Source organism: Salmo salar, chromosome 22 (assembly GCF_965601325.2).
Source record: "Salmo salar chromosome 22, fSalSal1, whole genome shotgun sequence".
Classification (NCBI taxonomy): domain Eukaryota; kingdom Metazoa; phylum Chordata; class Actinopteri; order Salmoniformes; family Salmonidae; genus Salmo; species Salmo salar.
Window position 1 is genome coordinate 25937467 of NC_138312.1, and position 18852 is coordinate 25956318.

Consider the following 18852-nt stretch of genomic DNA (forward strand, 5'->3'; position numbering starts at 1 on the left):
CCCGGGCCAGGTCGATTAGAAAGGCCTGCTCGCTGAAGTGTTTGACAGTGATGAGGGGTGGTTGTTTGACCGCGAACCCATTACAGATGAAGGCAATGAGGCAGTGATCGCTGAGATCTTGGTTGAAAACAGCAGAGGAGTATTTGGAGGGCAAATTGGTTAAGATGATATCTATGGGGGTGCCCGTGTTTACGGATTTGGGGTTGTAACTGGTGGGTTCATTGATAATTTGTGTGAGATTAAGAGCATCAAATTTAGATTGTAGGATGGCCGGGGTGTTAAGAATGTCCCGGTTTAGGTCACCTAGCAGCACGAGCTCTGAAGATAGATGGGGTGCAATCAGTTCACATATGGTGTCCAGGGCACAGCTGTGGGCAGAAGGTGGTCTATAGCAAGCGGCAACGGTGAGAGACTTGCTTCTGGAAAGGTGGATATTTAAAAGTAGAAGCTCGAATTGTTTGGGTACAGACCTGGATAGTAAGACAGAACTCTGCAGGCTATCTCTGCAGTAGATTGCAACACCATCCTCTTTGGCAGTTCTATCTTGTCAGAAAATGTTATAGTTAGGGATGGAAATTTCAGGGGTTTTCGCAGTCTTCCTGAGCCAGGATTCAGACACGGCTAGGACATCTGGGTTGGCAGAGTGTGCTAGGGCAGTGAATAAAACAAACTTAGGGAGGAGGCTTCTAATGTTAAAATGCATGAAACCAAGGCTTTTACGGTTACAGAAGTCAACAAATGATAGCGCCTGGGGAATGGGAGTGGAGCTAGGCACTGCAGGGCCTGGATTAACCTCCACATCACCAGATGAACAGAGGAGTAGTAGGATAAAGGTACGGTTAAAGGCTAAAAGAACTGGTGGCCTAGTACGTTCGGGAACAGAGTAAAAGGAGCAGATTTCTGGGCACGGTAGAGTAGATTCAAGGCATTATGTACAGACAAAGGTATGGTAGGATGTGAATACAGTGGGGGTAAACCTGTGCATCGAGTGACGATAAAAGAGATATTGTCTCTAGAAATTGAAGCTCGTCTGGAGGTTTGTTAACAAGGTGTCCAAAGAAGGGCCAGAAGTATACAGAATGGAGTCGTCTGCGTAGAGGTGGATCAGAGAATCATCAGCAGTGAGAGCGGCATCATTGATATATGCAGAGAAAAGAGTCAGCCTGAGAATTGAACCCTGTGGCACCCCCATAGACTCTGCCAGAGGTCCGGACAACAGGCCCTCCGATTTGACACACTAAACTCTGAGACGTTGTTGGTGAACCAGACGAGGCAGTCATTTGAGAAACCAAGGCTGTTGAGTCTGCCGATAAGAAGCCATGGCCAGGTCAAAGTAGACGGCTGCACAGTAGTCTTTTATCGATGTTCGGTTATATAGTTTAGGACCTTGATTGTTTAGGACCTTATAAGACACAATATCAGTACTTGTTGCATTTACAGTGACTTCAGAAAGTATTCATGCCACTTGACTTTTTCCACATTTTGTCTTACGGCCCGAATTTAAAATTCTATTAAACAGATTTTTTTCACAGTGGCCTACACATAATACCCCATGTCTGTGGAATTGTTTTTCAAAATGTTCACAAATTAATAAAAAAATGAAACGCTGAAATGTCTTGAGTCAATAAGTATCAAACCCCTTTGTTATGGCAAGCCTAAATAAGTTAAGGAGTAAAAATGTGGGTAAGTCTCATACGTTGCATGAATTCACTGTGTGTAACAATTTTTTTTTTTAATGACTACTTCGTCACTGTACCCCACACATACACTTATCTTTAAGGTCCCTCAGATGAGAACTTAATTTCAAACACAGATTTAACCACAAAGACAAGGGAGGTTTTCCAATGCCTCGCAAAGGGCACAAAAAAAGCAAACATTGAATATCCCTTTTAGCAGAATGGTATATGAATAAACCTAGTCACTACAAAGACACAGGTGTCCTTCACCATGAGTCCAATGGTGACTAAAATAGTTTAATGGCTGTGGCAGAAACTTATGATGGATCAATCACATTGTAGTTACTCCACAATACTAACCTATATATAATTGACAGAGTAAAACGAAGGAAGCCTGTATAAAAGGAGAGCTTCAAGTTCCTCATCCACACACACGCACAGTAGTGAAGAAGCCATGACATGACTCTTCCCCCTCAGGTTGTAAAGGTTTGGCATGGGCCTAGAGTTGGGCGGACATCCCAGTACATCACTGGGGCCGAGTTCCCTGCCATCCAAGACCTCTATATCAGGCGGCGTGAAATGAAGGCCCGGAAAATCCTTAAACTCCAGCCAGACTGTGCTCTCCACTTCAGCACAGCAAGCAGTACCATCGCAAGTCTGACACCAACAGGCTACTGAACAGCTTCTATCCCCAAGCCATGACTGCTCAAAATGGCTAGACAGACTATTTTATTTTTGCACCGTCTCTACGAACACTCAAAAGGGCCCTACACACTCCATTTGCTCACACATAATATGCACATATTTATACTGACTACACGCACACCCAATCACATAAACTGCTGGTACTCTGTTTATCATATCCTGTTGCCTAATCACCTTACCCATATCACTCCAGTATCCCTGCACATTGTAAATATGGTACTAGAAGTGACTGACCCTGTATATAGTATGCTTGCTTACTTTATGGGTGTTCTTATACATCGTGTTTTTTTCCTACATTGTTATTTTTAATACTACATTGTTAATGATTACTGCATTGTTGGGTTTAGACTTTGCAAGAAAGGCATTTCATTGTACTTGTGCACATGACATTAACTTGTAAGCACAGAACTCATCCTCACATTATAAAGAATACAGGTTTTCAAGTCTAACCAGCTCATTGCAAGAGTAGTTACAATGATTTCCAAACATTATGCAGATTTAGTCCCAAATCAGCAAATAAAATCCATGGGAGAAGCTTTTGTTCTTTAAACATTTTATTGACAAAAGAAAGCATGGATTTAATCTTCGTCCTCCTCCTCTTCCTCATCCTGGTTGATCTGGAAGTATCGCAGTTCATAACTCTCCTTGGTGTTGGCCACCACACGCAGCCAGTCCCTCAGGTTGTTCTTCTTCAGGTACTTCTTGGTCAGGTATTTCAAGTACCTGGCACATAGAAGGGCAGTGTCAGCAATATAAAACAACATTGCAAATTACACTGACAAAGATGCACTGTAAATGTGTTACATTTTGAGGACTTTTCAGGCTAGGCTGGGGTTTATTCTGGAGGGTGCAACATTACAGAACGTTCAGATAGAACAGACAATATAACTTGCAGAACCTCAAATCATCAGCTCCATATTTAACCGTTCGATCTGCAATGTACCCCCCCCCCCCCAAAAAATGCACTCTCCGGGTTCAATTTAGAGCAGGTCTTGGCACCCCCATAACAAATCAGGGATCCCACCTAAGAATTTAACATTTCTATGTGAGACACCCCCAACAACTGTCAGAGATAGACGTCAGGCACCCCCAAGACACTTCAGTCATCTACAAGAGTCAATGTATAACTTAAACCCTGACCCCCCCATTACATAAAGCCTAGATGTACTAAATTACCACGCATTAATGCTAGTCAAATGGCATTCACATCTTAAGTCAACTGTGTAAACCTGACCAACAACTGAATCTGTTCAAAATTCGGAACCTATCCATATCAGAAGAAAAGGATCAGGGATACATCCAGGGATCTATGTGGAGGGTACGGATGTAAAAAGGCTTGTTTTAAAAAGAGCCCCGTTTTGCTTCCCTGCCTGTACTGCAACATCTATATTATAATACCGTAAAGCCAAAATCACACGGGGAGACATCCGTCAACGGTGTGAAATGTGTCCGCGAGAGTGGCGAGTGTTAATTCACAGACCGCGTAGCATAACCAGCATAATTGTCATGAAAAGCCATAAACAGTTGTATTATCTTAAAATCGTAGTAGCCTAAAAGGCACTAAGTAGACCAACTATACATTTCTTTTCTGTAAATGTATCCTGTTATTTTAACAGCATTGTGCCGCGTAGAGGCAAGAACAATAGACTGGCGTCATACTTTGACAAGCTATACGCGAGTGATGCCGTTGACGCTCGCAGCCCGTCTGTTTTATATCATTTAGTCCCGTGCATTCCATTTCAAGCACGCTCGTGCATAATATTATTTTTTTACTAAAAAAAATAAAATTTAAAAAACACTGCTTGCCGTGTGAGTCGGGGCTTAAGCCACAAAATTACGACACGATATGCTCCTACAATTTTGTGCTGATTTTCTTAATTTTAGGCCCACAAGAAGTGCCATCCAGAGACATGCCAATGGCCACTTCATATTCAGCTGTGTTTTGTATTTTTGTTCATTTTCAATTTTTTTGTGTTTTCCCTGCCCCATTATTCCCAACATGCCCTCCAATCTAACCCTCAAACCCTTACAAAATAAAGGTTCATAATGAATCAATTAAGCACTAGGCCCACACAGGAGGGAGAAATTTGATTAAAAGCATTGCATTTCAGAGAAAGCAAGTGCCACACTCCCACGGGAAATACAAAAGTAATATGTAATATGTAATATATATATATATTTTTTTTTAAACTACAAAGTTAAAATATAAAATGGCATATCCAGAGACTGAAAAGCTAAATAAACAAAAAAACATTGAGGGGGGAAGAGATTGCACTGAATCAAATTATTAATTGCCAATTATTTACTACCCGTAAGGGCGGGGTGTCGCTAGTGTTCCATATTTTCCTGCCAAGTCAAAAAGAAACAGTGAGCGTTCTCTTAACTTTTTCTACTCATATTCATCCGTCTATTTAATGATAGTATTTTATGTGAAACTCTAATAATCACTTTAAAAGCACTCCTTCAAACAATGAATTAGACTTGGGATTTTCTCCACTGTCCATCCGGTAAGACAACAGAAAGCCAATCAAAGCCCAACATCGATGGCAAAACTGCAATGAGCAGATAACTCTTTGTGCCATGTTGCTTGCTGCTTTCTTAAATGCAATACCACAACACAACTGACAGTTCCACCTTCCTAATAAAAACAAGTGAAAATGCAATACATGCATAACTGTGGACACAAACCAAGTGCCACCATCAGACAACACAACATAAAATGGAAGATGATGTTGCTCACCACAAGGGCAATTCATAAGCTAAATCAAGATTTCATTCAAACATACCTTTTGGAGAATGGCACCTCAGAATTCACAGAGATTTTGCTCTTGCTCCTTTCAATGGACACCACGCCACCACCTAGGTTCCCAGCTTTACCGTTGACCTTGATGCGCTCCTGCAGGAACTGTTCCTGTAAAAGACGAGGCCAAAAAGGTGGATTTTGGGACAAATATGGAACCATACCCAACTGAATACTACCTGTAATGAATATTACATACTGCTGCAAATATTCTGTCAATATGAGAACCATAAGTTGAATATCATTTACATTTTAAACATGGTCCTTTAGCAGACTTCAGTAGCAATGTACAGCTAGTGAATTTTCATTAAGGTAGTTATGTACGACAACCACATAGTTATAGTAGCCTAGTCTAGAACCAGGCTTCCCTAATCGGAAAGCCTCCTGAATTCAATGGCAGAAAGTAGCTACAATGGGGTGGAAACCCGGTGTAAATCATTAACTCCACACATGTTAAACTAATCAAATCCCTTGCTTGTGCGGGGCTCTAAAAGGTGCCCACTAGATTAGTGCCGTAGGCGCAACAGTGCGTGAGGATGGCCGGGAGTACAAAAGTATTGAGTACAAAACAGAATTACGTTTTTCTCCAGGTTTTCTGCAATGTTGCAAACTAGCATACGCAACAACTCCGCAAAATGTGTCCTACGCGGTTGGAAAACAGTGACAAACATTACATGCAGCACCCCTTCTATAGGCATGTGGGGGTATGGGTCTTGAAATGTAACATCCACTGGAAGCTGGCAGACCATTCGAGCAGTTGACTTACACAAAATTCTCCAGACCTCCAAAAGGAGGCATGACAACGTGATTTGGAGGTATGGCTACACGAGACTAAGGTTAGTCACTAAAACTTCAATACAGCAGCCATCATCAAAAGCAGTGCTAGTAAGAAAAAAACAAGTGCAATTGTCATTGCAACTTTCAGGATATGACTTAATTTACTATTTCCTTTTTTTTCTCTTCCTGAAACCTGGAGTGTGTGTGTGTGTGTGTGTGTACTGTGTGACACCAACTGCAAAATATCAGTAGTATGAGCCACACTAACCATCACACTTGTACTAAATTGAAGACAGAGCCTAGTATGAGTATAATGCAGATAAGGGACATCTGGATTAGGAATCATGTGCCTAGCCTCTTTGCTCCCGGAGACCTGTACACATTGGGCTCCAGTCACTGAAGGTTACATCCCGTATGCACGAAAACATTAGGGTTGGGTGGTATCCAGGTCTTCATATCGTCCTTCTCTTACCACAGGATTAACGGTATTACCAGTTTAGTACACAAGTGGGCGCAAAAAAAGTCCATTGGGCGTCTTACCAGAATTCAAACAAAATTAGCACAAGTAACAGTGAATTTGCATGAAGGCTGCTAGATAATGTATTCAACTGAAATGTGTCTTCCGCATTTAACCAAACCCCTCTGAATCAGAGAGGTGCGGAGGGCTGCCTTAATCGACATCTTCGGCGCCCGGGGAACAATTGCCTTGCTCTGGGGCAGAAAGAGAGATTTTGACCTTGTCAGCTCGGGGATTCGATCCACCAACCTTCCGGTTACTGGCCCAACTCTCTAAAAATAAATAGGCTAACGAGCGCAAGCGAATTGCAAAGACAGGCAATCCAGCTCAAAGTTAAACATATATAGGTAGGAGCTACCGAATGTCATTTTTGGTGAGTTTCGACATTTACAAGCTATTGTGAACGAGAGACATTGTGCAAATGAACAATGTTTTGACGCATGCCGTACAGGCTCTCCAGCAGCATGTCTACACACTGTGTCTGTGTGGAGTCGCTAGGGCAACGGGCTCAGAGAGGGGAGGAGCAGGTGGGCTGAAAATAGAGAGGACAAAAAACGCAAGGAAATCAAGTTAGCAGCAGCTGTACAAATAAATTAACCAAAGGGCTTTGCCTTCTCAAACACTGCAGAACGCTAACACAATATGACACCCCGTCACCTTAAATTCAGCCACTTATAAACTCAGCAAAAAAAGAAACGACCCCTTTTCAGGACCCTGTCTTTCAAAGATAATTCGTAAAAATCCAAATAACTTCACAGATTTTCATTGTAAAGGGTTTAAACACTGTTTCCAATGCTTGTTCAATGAACCATAAACAATTAATGAACATGCACCTGTGGAACAGTCATTAAGACACGAACAGCTTACAGACGGTAGGCAATTAAGGTCACAGTTATGAAAACTTAGGACACTAAAAAGGCCTTTCTACTGACTCTGAAAAACACCAAAAGAAAGATGCCCAGGGTCCCTGCTCATCTGCGTGAACGTGCCTTAAGCATGCTGCAAGGAGGCATGCAGATGTGGCCAGGGCAATAAATTGCAATGTCCGTACTGTGAGACGCCTAAGTCAGCGCTACAGGGAGACAGGATGGACAGCTGATCGTCCTCGCAGTGGCAGACCATGTAACAACACCTGCACAGGATCGGTACCACACCTGCACAGGATCGGTACCACACCTGCGGGACAGGTACAGGATGGCAACAACTGCCCGAGTTACACCAGGAACGCACAATCCCTCCATCAGTGCTCAGACTGTCTGCAATAGGCTGAGAGAGACTGGACTGAGGGCTTGTAGGCCTGTTGTAAGGCAGGTCCTTCCCAGACATCACCGGCAACAACATCGCCTATGGGCACAAACTCACTGTCGCTGGACCAGACAGGAATGGCAAAAAGTGCTCTTCACTGACGAGTCGCGGTTTTGCCTCAGCAGGGGTGATGGTCGGATTCACGTATATCATCGAATGAATGAGCGTTACACCGAGGCCTGTACTCTGGAGCGGGATTGATTTGGAGGTGGAGGGTCCATCATGGTCTGGGGCGGTGTGTCACAGCATCATCGGACTGAGCTTGTCGTCATTGCAGGCAATCTCAACACTGTGCGTTACAGGGAAGACATCCTCCTCCCTCATGTGGTACCCTTCCTGCAGGCTCATCCTGACATGACCCTCCAGCATAACAATGCCACCAGCCATACTGCTCATTCTGTGCGTGATTTCCTGCAAGACAGGAATGTCAGTGTTCTGCCATGGCCAGCGAAGAGCTCGAATCTCAATCCCATTGACCACGTCTGGGACCTGTTGAATCGGAGGGTGAGGGCTAGTCCCCCCAGAAATGTCAGGGAACTTGCAGGTGCCTTGGTGGAAGAGTGGGGTAACATCTCACAGCAAGAACTGGCAAATCTGGTGCAGTACATGAGGAAGGGATGCACTGCAGTACTTAATGCAGCTGGCGGCCACACCAGACACTGACTGTTACTTTTGATTTTGACCACCCCTTTGTTCAGGGACACTTTATTCAATTTCTGTTAGTCACATGACTGTGGAACTTGTTTAGTTTGTCTCAGTTGTTGAATCTTATGTTCATACAAATATTTATACGTTAAAACTTTTTCAGGCTAGGGTCTTTTTTCTCTCAATTTCCACCTGACTGACGTGCCCAAAGTAAACTGCCTGTTGCTCAGGCCCTGAAGCCAGGATACGCATATAATTGGTACCACTGGAAAGAAGACACTTTGAAATTTGTAGATTTGTTCAAATAATGTAGGAGACTAACACAATAGATGTGGTAGGAGAAAATCCAAAGAAAAACCAAACTGAATTTTTTTTGAGAGCCCATGCTCTTACAATGGAAAGTATAGGGAAATAATTAAATCTAGCTCCCAGTATACAATTCCTATGGCTTCCACTGGGTGTCAGCACTCAATGTTCAAGGTTTCAGGCTTGTTTCTTCCAAAACGAGTAAGAATAATGAGTTTTACTACAGAGACAGTCTTGGAAATTTGTGTATGCGCGAGCAATGAAGAGAAGACGCACCTGCTAATATCGTTTTCCTATTGAACATACTTCTTCCCGTATGAAATATTATAGTTTGATTACATTTTAGGGTATAAGAGGAGTCAATAGAGACATATTTTGACTTGTTTTTAACAAAATTTAGTGGTAGATTTTTTAATTCCTTTCTTTGCATGTTGAACGAGTGGATTACTCAAATCGATGGCGCCAACTAAAACAGACTTTTTGGGATATAAAGAAGGATTTTATCTAACAAAACAACGCTACATGTTATAGCTGTGACCCTTTGGATGACAAATCAGATTAAGATTTTCAAAACGTAAGTGAATATTTAAATCGCCATTTGTGAATTTATGAAACCTGTGCCGGTGGAAAAATATTTTGATGTGGGGCGCCGTCCTCAAACAATCACATTTTATTTGTATTTATTTATTTCACCTTTATTTAACCAGGTAGGCAAGTTGAGAACAAGTTCTCATTTACAATTGCGACCTGGCCAAGATAAAGCAAAGCAGTTCGACAACATACAACAACACAGAGTTACACATGGAGTAAAACAAATATACAGTCAATAATACAGTAGAAAAATAAGTCTATATACAATGTGAGCAAATGAGGTGAGATAAGGGAGGTAAAGGCAAAAAAAGTCCATGGTGGCAAAGTAAATACAATATAGCAAGTAAAACACTGGAATGGTAGATTTGTAGTAGAAGCAAAATAAAATAAATAAATACAGTAGGGGAAGAGGTAGTTGTTTGGGCTAAATTATAGATGGGCTATGTACATGTGCAGTGATCTGTGAGCTGCTCTGACAGCTGGTGCTTAAAAGCTAGTGAGGGAGATAAGTGTTTCCAGTTTCAGAGATTTTTGTAGTTCGTTCCAGTCATTGGCAGCAGAGAACTGGAAAGAGAGACGGCCAAAGGAGGAATTGGCTTTGGGGGTGACCAGAGAGATATACCTGCTGGAGCGCGTGCTACAGGTGTGTGCTGCTATGGTGACCAGTGAGCGGAGATAAGGGGGGACTTTACCTAGCAGGGTCTTGTAGATGACCTGGAGCCAGTGGGTTTGGCGACGATTATGAAGCGAACGCCAGCCAACAAGAGCGTACAGGTCGCAGTGGTGGGTAGTATATCGGGCTTTGGTGACAAAATGGATGGCACTGTGATAGACTGCATCCAGTTTGTTGAGTAGGGTATTGGAGGCTATTTTGTAAATGACGTCGCCAAAGTCGAGGATCGGTAGGATGGTCAGTTTTACGAGGGTATGTTTGGCAGCATGAGTGAAGGATGCTTTGTTGCGAAATAAGAAGCCAATTCTTGATTTAACTTTGGATTGGAGATGTTTGATGTGAGTCTGGAAGGAGAGTTTACAGTCTAACCAGACACCTAGGTATTTGTAGTTGTCCACGTATTCTAAGTCAGAAGCGTCCAGAGTAGTGATGCAGGACAGGCGGGCAGGTGCAGGCAGCGATCGGTTGAAGAGCATGCATTTAGTTTTACTTGTATTTAGGAGCAGTTGGAGGCCACGGAAGGAGAGTTGTATGGCATTGAAGCTCGTCTGGAGGGTTGTTAACACAGTGTCCAAAGAAGGGCCAGAAGTATACAGAATGGTGTCGTCTACATGGCATGCTTTCGCTGTAATGGCTACTGTAAATTGGACAGTGCAGTTAGATGAACAAGAATTTAAAACTTTCAACCGATATATGTACATAAATGTTTAATATCCGTCATTTTAGGATTATTCATTTGAATTGCGCGCTCTCCAGTTTCACCGGAAGTTGTCCCGCTAGCTGGACCCCTATCCCAGAGGTTTTAAGTTTGCTGAAAATAAACGCAGTTGACAGTGAGAGGACGTTTCATTTTTCGCTGAGTTTAGAAAGTTAAACTAGAGGTCGTATTAACGCATAAATCTATTTTTCACGCAGGAAAATTAGATAAAACCAATAAGAAACATCATGCTGGGTTTTGTAAACAGATGTAAAATGCTTCTTATTGTAATTTCTGCTCGGCATCAGATTAAGTTTGTGCTTCAGTTGCACTTCTAAATAAGCCTATTTTCGCCGATAAAATACAAGATCAACTATAAGAAAAACATTAGGACATGTAGCTGTCTACATTCTTTCTATGACAGGCCTAAACATTAGAAAAATGATGGCCATGCATCGTTTTTGCAAAGAAGACCTTGCTTTTTCCATTATGAGCTCATTTACTTGTGGTTGCCAGTTATTTCATTTTCATCTGATGAAAATGAAGCTATTTTATACCGAATGTGTTTTCCGTGAAGGAAAACTATACTAGCACGTCCCTGATCATTCAATCGAAGCAACAACAAAAACACACACCAAAAAAAAAAAAAAAAAAACACTTGACTTTCAATATAAAAACACGACCCCTGGACTCTGATGATCCTGCTGCAGCGTTCTCCTGTTATGCTATTTACAAACACGTGACTGGCTCAACGTTGCTGGGGAACTAAGCTTCACAATGTAAAATATTATAACATGTGAAATAACAACGCAATCTGCTTTATCTCCTAACGCATTGCACAAGTTAACTGCAGGTATTTAGTTAAATAGCTGAAAATATTAAAACGTATAGAAAAACTGAAGTTTCAAAGGTATTGAAAAACCATCCCTTAAATACGGTATACTGCCCAAGCCTAGAAAACATGTACCAGCCCTCTAGCTTACCCATTTCCGAGAAACTTTCCTCCCCACTGAAGGCAAATCTATAATACCTTATCAGTCGTTACGGTTATAAAATGTTTGAACCATGGTAAAATAAACATTTCAATTAAAATGTTCCGACGCTCACTCACTCCATACTAGATCCCAGATGGAAGCGCACATTTATGGAGATAAGAGTGTATTCGGTAAACTCAGGTAGTGGAATATAAATGTTTCTTTTCACACATCTTATAACCCGTACTGACTGGTAAGGCATCCCGGATTATAAATGTATCTTCGGTGTTCAGAAAAGTTGATCAGGTATAGGTCAACCAGAGGGCTGGCAAATATGCTTTCGGGGATATGGGATGTAGCCTTCAGTGACGGGTCTCCGGGAACTAAGAGGCTCATTTGTGACATGCAATGGGTACATTGCAGCTAGTGACTGGAACGAGCTGCAAAAAAAAAAAAAAAAAAAAAAAAAAATCAAATAAAATAAAATAAATATTAAAAAAACACTCACACTGGACCGTTTTATCTCCATCTCTTCATTCAAAAACACAATCATGGACACTCTTACTGACAGTTGTGGCTGCTTCGTGTGATGTATTGTTGTCTCTACCTTCTTGCCCTTTGTGCTGTTGTCTGTGTGTAACAGTGTAGGTTCCGTCCCTCTCTTCGCCCCAACCTGGGCTCGAACCAGGGACCCTTGCACACATCAACAACTGACACCCACCGAAGCATCGTTACCCATCGCGCCACAAAAGCCGCGGCCCTTGCGACGCAAGGGGAAACCCTACTTCAAGTCTCAGAGTGAGTGACGTCACCGATTGAAACGCTACTAGCGCGCACCACCGCTAACTAACTAGCCATTTCACATCGGTTACATGTGCCTAGTAATGTTTGTACCCTGTTGTGCTGCTGCCATGTTGTTGTCATGTTGCTACCATGCTGTGTTGTCATGTGTTGCTGTCTTATGTCTCTCTTTATGTAGCGATGCGTTGTCTCTTGTCGTGATGTGTGTTTTGTCCAATATTATTACTTTTAATCCCAGCACACGTCCCCGCAGAAGGCACTTTGCCTTCTGGTAGGCCATCATTTTAAATAAGAATTTGTTCTTATCTGACTTGCCTAATTAAATAAAGGTTAAATAAAATAAAAAAGTAAAATGTCTAGTAATAAAGTAAGACATTTAATAGGATATTGCATGTTTTTTCTCTAACATCGGCTACTTACAAAGTTGGCAGCATCCATGATGCCATCCTCCACTGGGTGAGTGCAGTCCAGGGTGAACTTCAGGGCCTGCTTCTTCTTCTTGCCACCCGTCTTGGTCTTTTTGACGACCTGCTTCTTCTGTCCGGACATTGCAGAGGGTCTAACGTTATTAACTACAACATGATAAATACTGAATGAGACACCATACTGTGTCATTTTAGTATCTAACGTGCTAGATTGTTTTGAAATTAGCAACTTGATTGATTTGTGTTATCAAACTGGTCCGGAAATGTTTGGTTGTGACGTGTGTAAACTAACGATGGGACAAGACTTTAGCATATCAATTTGGTAACACATTTGATTAAACATATTTTAAAACGGTCACTAATGGTACTATACGTAACACACTAACTTTTAGCTAGTGTATTTCCCGCTGGCTAGCCATTCATCGTTCACGGTTACAACTAGCATTTGCCAACTAGCTAGCTGTGTTAGCTACTATAGCTAAATTGCTACAACGTGGTTCAATGGGTGCAGGCCCAACTGGTAAACAAAGCAATCGATTGGTGCTACAAGTCTTCTTTGGAAACACAGTTCAATGTGGATGTATTACGTCAACATTAACTACAATAAACGACAGACAAAAAGTGATATACTTAGCTATACAACCTATTTCAACGTGAGTACTCACAATCGGAGCCATGTTGGCCGGCGATTCTTGTCCAGAAAGGAAGAGGCAGAGTTTGCTAAGTCCTATATCCGGTCTACATAAATCGATGAAATCCATGAATCTGTGATAGATTCATCCAGGAGATATTCTATGCCCAGTTTGAGGTATAAGTATTTGGGCAAAACAAGTTGAATAATTCTTCTACACTTTGGCTACAGACCATTTTGAGGGTAGTCCAATTCCACAATTATTATTGACAATTAGTATAACTTCAACAGGCATATGTAGGCTACAGGTATCCTCTAAATCCTGTTGTTGCCAAAAAGAAAATAGCTTCTCTCTACAATTGAGTCAAAAAGCCTGCCCTCATTTCAATATTTCTGAGACTGCAGCATAGGGGTTGGTGGTGATACCCATTCAATCCCTGATTCCTGGTTAACTATGGGGATAATATTCTATATTGGGGGGATTTTTCCCCTGCTGACATGGCAACAATGTCTGATTTCCCTTTTGTCATCTGTGACAGTATGGTTGCACCGTTGGCCCATCCCCAGTCCCCCACTCTGTGAGCAGAATGGCTGCTGGCTAGGGGAGCAGTCAGCTGCCTGGCGTCAGGGCTCAACCAGGCCACTCCAGAAGAGTTTCTGCATTGCTGTCATTCCTGCTGGGGGTAGTTGATAGTACCACTGAAAGGTAAGACAGTAGCGCTCCGTGCTGTCCATATGTAGGAACAGACTCCATCCACTACACTTTTACAGTGAGCTCTTCTGTTGGGGGTGCCTTGTGTTTGGTTGGACATATAGAGCAGTAGGCTACAATAGAAGTACTAATATGACAAAACAATAGAACTTTCATGTGACATCATGTGTGTTTTTTCATCACAGCACTGAGGACTTCTACCATGGCTGGCAAGGTAAGTGAAAGAGGGAAGTTATCTCTAACCTAACTGTTCCAACTAAATTAGACTAAAGTTATGGGAGTATTATGTACTGCATTAGCCTGGGTACCAGTGTGTTAATGCTAATATTCCAGTTCCACTCCTTGTACTCCGAGTCATTGGCATTGACACGGGGTACAAGGAGTGGAATGTTAGCAGAAAGTGGCTGGTACCCAGGCTAGTCCTGCATCACATTATTCCATTTGAAAAATTATCTATTTGATCTCAAACTCTATATGTGAAGTCAAACATGATGTCCTACTTACATCGTAGCTGATTTTAAATGTCAGTTTAGTAAAAAAATAAAAAAATAAAGGGATTCACTGTCACTATACTCTCTCTGTAGATGGCAGGGGGTGTCCTCTCTCCTTTGGATAATCTGTGTGGAGTGGACTGTGCCAATGTCCATCCCCTGTTTTGTCACCTGTGCCATGAGCAGTACCAGCACCCATGCCTCTTAGACTGTTACCACATCTTCTGTGCGCGCTGCCTACAAGGCAGAGCCAATGAAAGCCGTCTCAACTGCCCCCTCTGCGGGTAAGGGACTGAACTTAACTTACTGAAAGATGCTTTCTGAATACACAAGCTGTGCATTTAATTTGACACTATTGTTAGTCCAAGACTACCTAAATGCCCCCAACCACATTTGTATGTTTGTGGTGACCTACAGTTACTTGTTTAAACATTGGGTTTGAGCATAAGGCATTGCATCTCAGTCTTGGCAATGAAATAGGAGGAATCCCGTTAAGAATCTGTGTAACTCTCTCCAGTTCTACAGGGCGCTTAGAGCATGCATACTGCACAGCCAACTCTGATCTACACATGAATGGACAGGGACTCGCCTATCCTTACAATCAATACCAGCCTTAGTGGATGAAAGTCAAGCAGTCTGCTAAGGACTATGGCTCAGAGTGACCTGGTCCAGCCCGACCAGGGCAGGATGGTTTGAGCGGCTGGGACAGCTGCAGGGTCAGCCCTGGCTCTGAGTTAGCACCATGTTAAGGCCACCATGCAGTCACACTACACAGGCATCTTGGCAATGGAGCCGGGAGCTCAGGGCAATTAAATGTGACCTCACAGTGCCCTATCCATTTTATCCCTTACTGGAGAATGAGTCATGGCCAACAGTATTACCTAAAGGCCCTCTGGATTAGCTCTCACTGATCAAAGAGCAAACGGCTATGTGGAACAAAACTTCTCCAGGAAAAAGATTATACTGGAAATAAAACTAATCTTAGATTGGGCCTTTTCTATCACTAAAGAGAGTTTTCAGCATATGACCTTATCACTTGTCTTTGATTATCTTCAAACCCGAAAACACAAGCAGATACACAAAGAAGTGGTGGCAACCCCATTTAGATCACTGGATCAAGTAGTGATGAGCAACACATTGGGGATGATGTTACAGCCAAACTGATACACTGCATCGTACAGATTCCCCAATGTGCACACACTGGTTGAATCAATGTTGTTTGAAATTACATTGAAACAATGTGGAGTAGATGTTGAATTGTCATCTGTGCCCAGTGGGACAGTATGCAGCTGACATGATCAGTCATTTCAGTCCATTACCTGAATACATCCCGAGGTCCCCTGATCAACTCCCCAACGTGATGCCAAACAAACAGTACATTGCTGAAATCATTTCTGTCCAAATCGTTCCTCTGACATTGGGTAATTTTGAAACATCCTGGGTTAAGTTGGATTTTCTTTGTAGGGGAGAAAGGGGATGACCACAGGTCATCAGACTGTAAAATAATCTTACAACTCGCTGTAAGATTATTGCTTTTGCGGGTTCTGATAGTATCAAAGCCTACAGCTAAATCTGTCCCTGTAGATCTCTAGTGGTCCAGAGGGGCTTTGTTGCCCTGCCTGCCCGAGCCCACAACTGCTATGGTTGCTGCTTTGTTCTGCAGTTGCATTGTCCCCCCAGAACCTGAGGTGATGGCTCCCTGTGGCTCCTGATGGCTGATGGCTCCCTGTGGCTCTCGACCAGGCATCATTTATATCAGAGTTCTCCTCATTCCAGGTATTGAAGAGCTTGCAGGAGTGAGCAGATGGATCTATGGAGTGGACCATTGGGTAGTAGGCTACTAGAGTGAAGTGTGTTCCGAGGGGAGATAACCCAGTGGGCACACTCTCTCCCTGCAGGTCCCCCTGGCCCTGTGGCCTGTGCATGGGCAATACGGAAGTGCTGTTTGTTGCTATTTTCATCAGTACTACCAACCATCAGTGGTGGGAAAAGTACATAATTGTCATACTTGAGTAAAAGTAAAGATACCTTAATAGTAAATTACTCAAGTAAAAGTGATAGTCACCCAGTAAAATGCTACTTGAGTAAAAGTCTAGAAGTATTTGGTTTTAAATATACCTAAGTATCAAAAGTAAATGTAATTGCTAAAATATACTTACGTATCAAAAGTAAAAGTACAAGTATAAATCATTTCAAATTCCTTATATTAAGCAAACCAAATGGCCACTTTTCCTATTTTTATTTACGGATAGCCAGGGGCACGCTCCAACTCTCTGACATCATTTACAAATGAAGCATGTGTTTAGTGAGTCCGCCAGATCAGAGGCAGTAGGATTCTCTTTCCTCCTCGCCAATGTTTATCTAGTTTGCATAGCAACAGGGTCTATTGTGTGCTACTAATAGCAGTGTAGCAAATTCCCGTGATTACATGGTTCTTGAGTGAGTGGATGGCAGTGGTGTAAAGTACTTAAGTAAAATGACTTTTTGGGGGCATCTGTACTTTACTATTAATATGTTGGACAACTTTTACTTCACTACATTCTTAAAGAAAATGATGTACTTTTTACTCCGTACATTTTCCCTCACACCCAAAAGTACTCATTACATTTTGAATGCTTAGCTGGACAGGAAAATGATCTAATTCACACCTATCAAGAGAACATCCCTGGTCACCCCTGTAATACTGCTAGAACCAGGTCAATGTTAGAGGTTGCATACTTAAACTCTAAAATTAATTATTGTTTGACATGTTTATGACATGCCATTTGTCTTACCTGTAGTAAAAAAGTACTGCCACGTACTGAATTCAGAATATGTTAGCAAAGCTTCTGTGATTAGATATGTTGCACCATCTGCTGGAGAGCCTTGGGAATGCAACTCACTACTTTTTATGATCAGTGTAGCGAGAAACTAAAATTTGAATGAAGCACTGCATAAAACATTTTTACTGTGCTTTTGTTGCTGGATCCATCTGTGTCACAGATACCCATCAGTTGTAAAAGGAATGAATGCACTCCCACCAGAGGACCGTCTGCTGAAGTTCCTGGTTGATAATTCTACTGATGACTGTGAAGAGACAGTCCAGTGTGCCAACTGTGACCAGCAGAGCAACAAACAGGTACCTCACAACAGAAATAACTCTAACAAACCATGCTATAGATCTTAATAGAGAGCATTTATTATCATGGATCATATGTGTGTGTGTGTTATAGGACACAGGGCCAATGTACTACTGTAACACGTGTAGCCAGCCCCTGTGTGGAGCTTGCAGGGATTCCACACACAAGGCCAAGATGTTCTCCCACCATGAGATTGTGTTCCTGGCCAAACGCACCAAAGTGTGCCACCGGATGTGCTGTGAGTACCACCTGTATTATGTTCACACTACAACAAGTGCTCAGCGGCTTCTAGCTATAATTACATTGTTATCTAATAACCTATGGTGACACTTTACATTAAGTTTCCCCTAATACTACGTAACGAACACAGTAAAAACTGTTAACAACATAGATTTTACTAGGCTAACCAGGAGAAATTAAGAGACAAGATAACATTAGGTTTAACCCTTTTAGTTACATTGTACAATGTAACAATCTGAGAAAGAACTGTGTAATTACACTTTACATTAAGTTGCTTGTTCCTGCATTGTAAATACATGTACATGTATATCCCTTGTAACAATGTTGTAATTAAAGAGTTGGTTGTTAAAGATTGTTACATTGTAAGTACAATGTAAGTAAAAGGGTTAATCCTAATGTTCTCCTGTCTCCTAATTTATCTTGGTTAGCCTATTGTCTGCAAAGGTTATTACATTGTAACTGCATAGTAACTATAAAGATTATACCCTACTGGGCTACACTTTACATTCAGTTGCTTGCTCCTGGGTAGGTACATGATAACTACAAGTATATTCTATGTAACTACAATGTTCTTACATTACACTTGATTCAGTATAGCCTTTGTGCCAGGTCATAACATAGAAATAAACTAATTGAAAATGGCCAGTAGTTAATGTGCCTTGTTACAATTGTTGTTACCAGGTCCTAGCCTATCTATCAACCCAGGTATTACATGTGTATTCAATGGTAGTGGAACCTTGTAGTGGAACATGTACCAAGATCAGATT

General features: G+C 42.0%; 2 protein-coding genes across 3 annotated transcripts in view; one reads left to right on the top strand and one right to left on the bottom strand.

Annotated features, from left to right (window-relative positions):
- Window positions 1–2917: 2917 nt before the first annotated feature.
- Window positions 2918–13702, bottom strand: LOC106582975 (large ribosomal subunit protein eL22). The gene is made up of 4 exons (XM_014166626.3): window positions 13558–13702; window positions 12888–13004; window positions 5168–5292; window positions 2918–3104 (listed from the first exon to the last, which is right to left on the bottom strand). The coding sequence occupies exons 1-4, from the start codon at window positions 13651–13653 to the stop codon at window positions 2960–2962; spliced, it is 483 nt and encodes a 160-aa protein (XP_014022101.1). The 5' UTR covers window positions 13654–13702; the 3' UTR covers window positions 2918–2959.
- A 288-nt stretch (window positions 13703–13990) lies between these two features.
- Window positions 13991–18852, top strand: part of LOC106582974 (RING finger protein 207) — a 28852-nt gene continuing 23990 nt past the window's right edge. The window contains exons 1-4 of one of the 2 annotated variants that reach the window (XM_045705393.2): window positions 13991–14449; window positions 14820–15010; window positions 17709–17844; window positions 17939–18083. In XM_045705393.2, coding sequence (XP_045561349.1) covers window positions 14438–14449; window positions 14820–15010; window positions 17709–17844; window positions 17939–18083 — 484 coding nt within the window. In that variant the 5' untranslated portion in view covers window positions 13991–14437. The remainder of the gene's footprint in view (window positions 14450–14819; window positions 15011–17708; window positions 17845–17938; window positions 18084–18852) is intronic. The other variant, XM_014166625.3, reaches the window with a different exon arrangement.

Excerpts from the sequence above, each read along its gene's own strand:
- LOC106582975 (XM_014166626.3), bottom strand. The coding sequence starts at position 13,653 with ATGGATTTCATCGATTTATGTAGACCGGATATAGGACTTAGCAAACTC. Across the intron at positions 13,005-13,557 it reads CGGCCAACATGGCTCCGATT|AAGAAGCAGGTCGTCAAAAA; the intron begins GTGAGTACTCAC and ends ATGTCCGGACAG. Across the intron at positions 3,105-5,167 it reads GAGGTGCCATTCTCCAAAAG|GTACTTGAAATACCTGACCA; the intron begins GTATGTTTGAAT and ends TCTATGTGCCAG.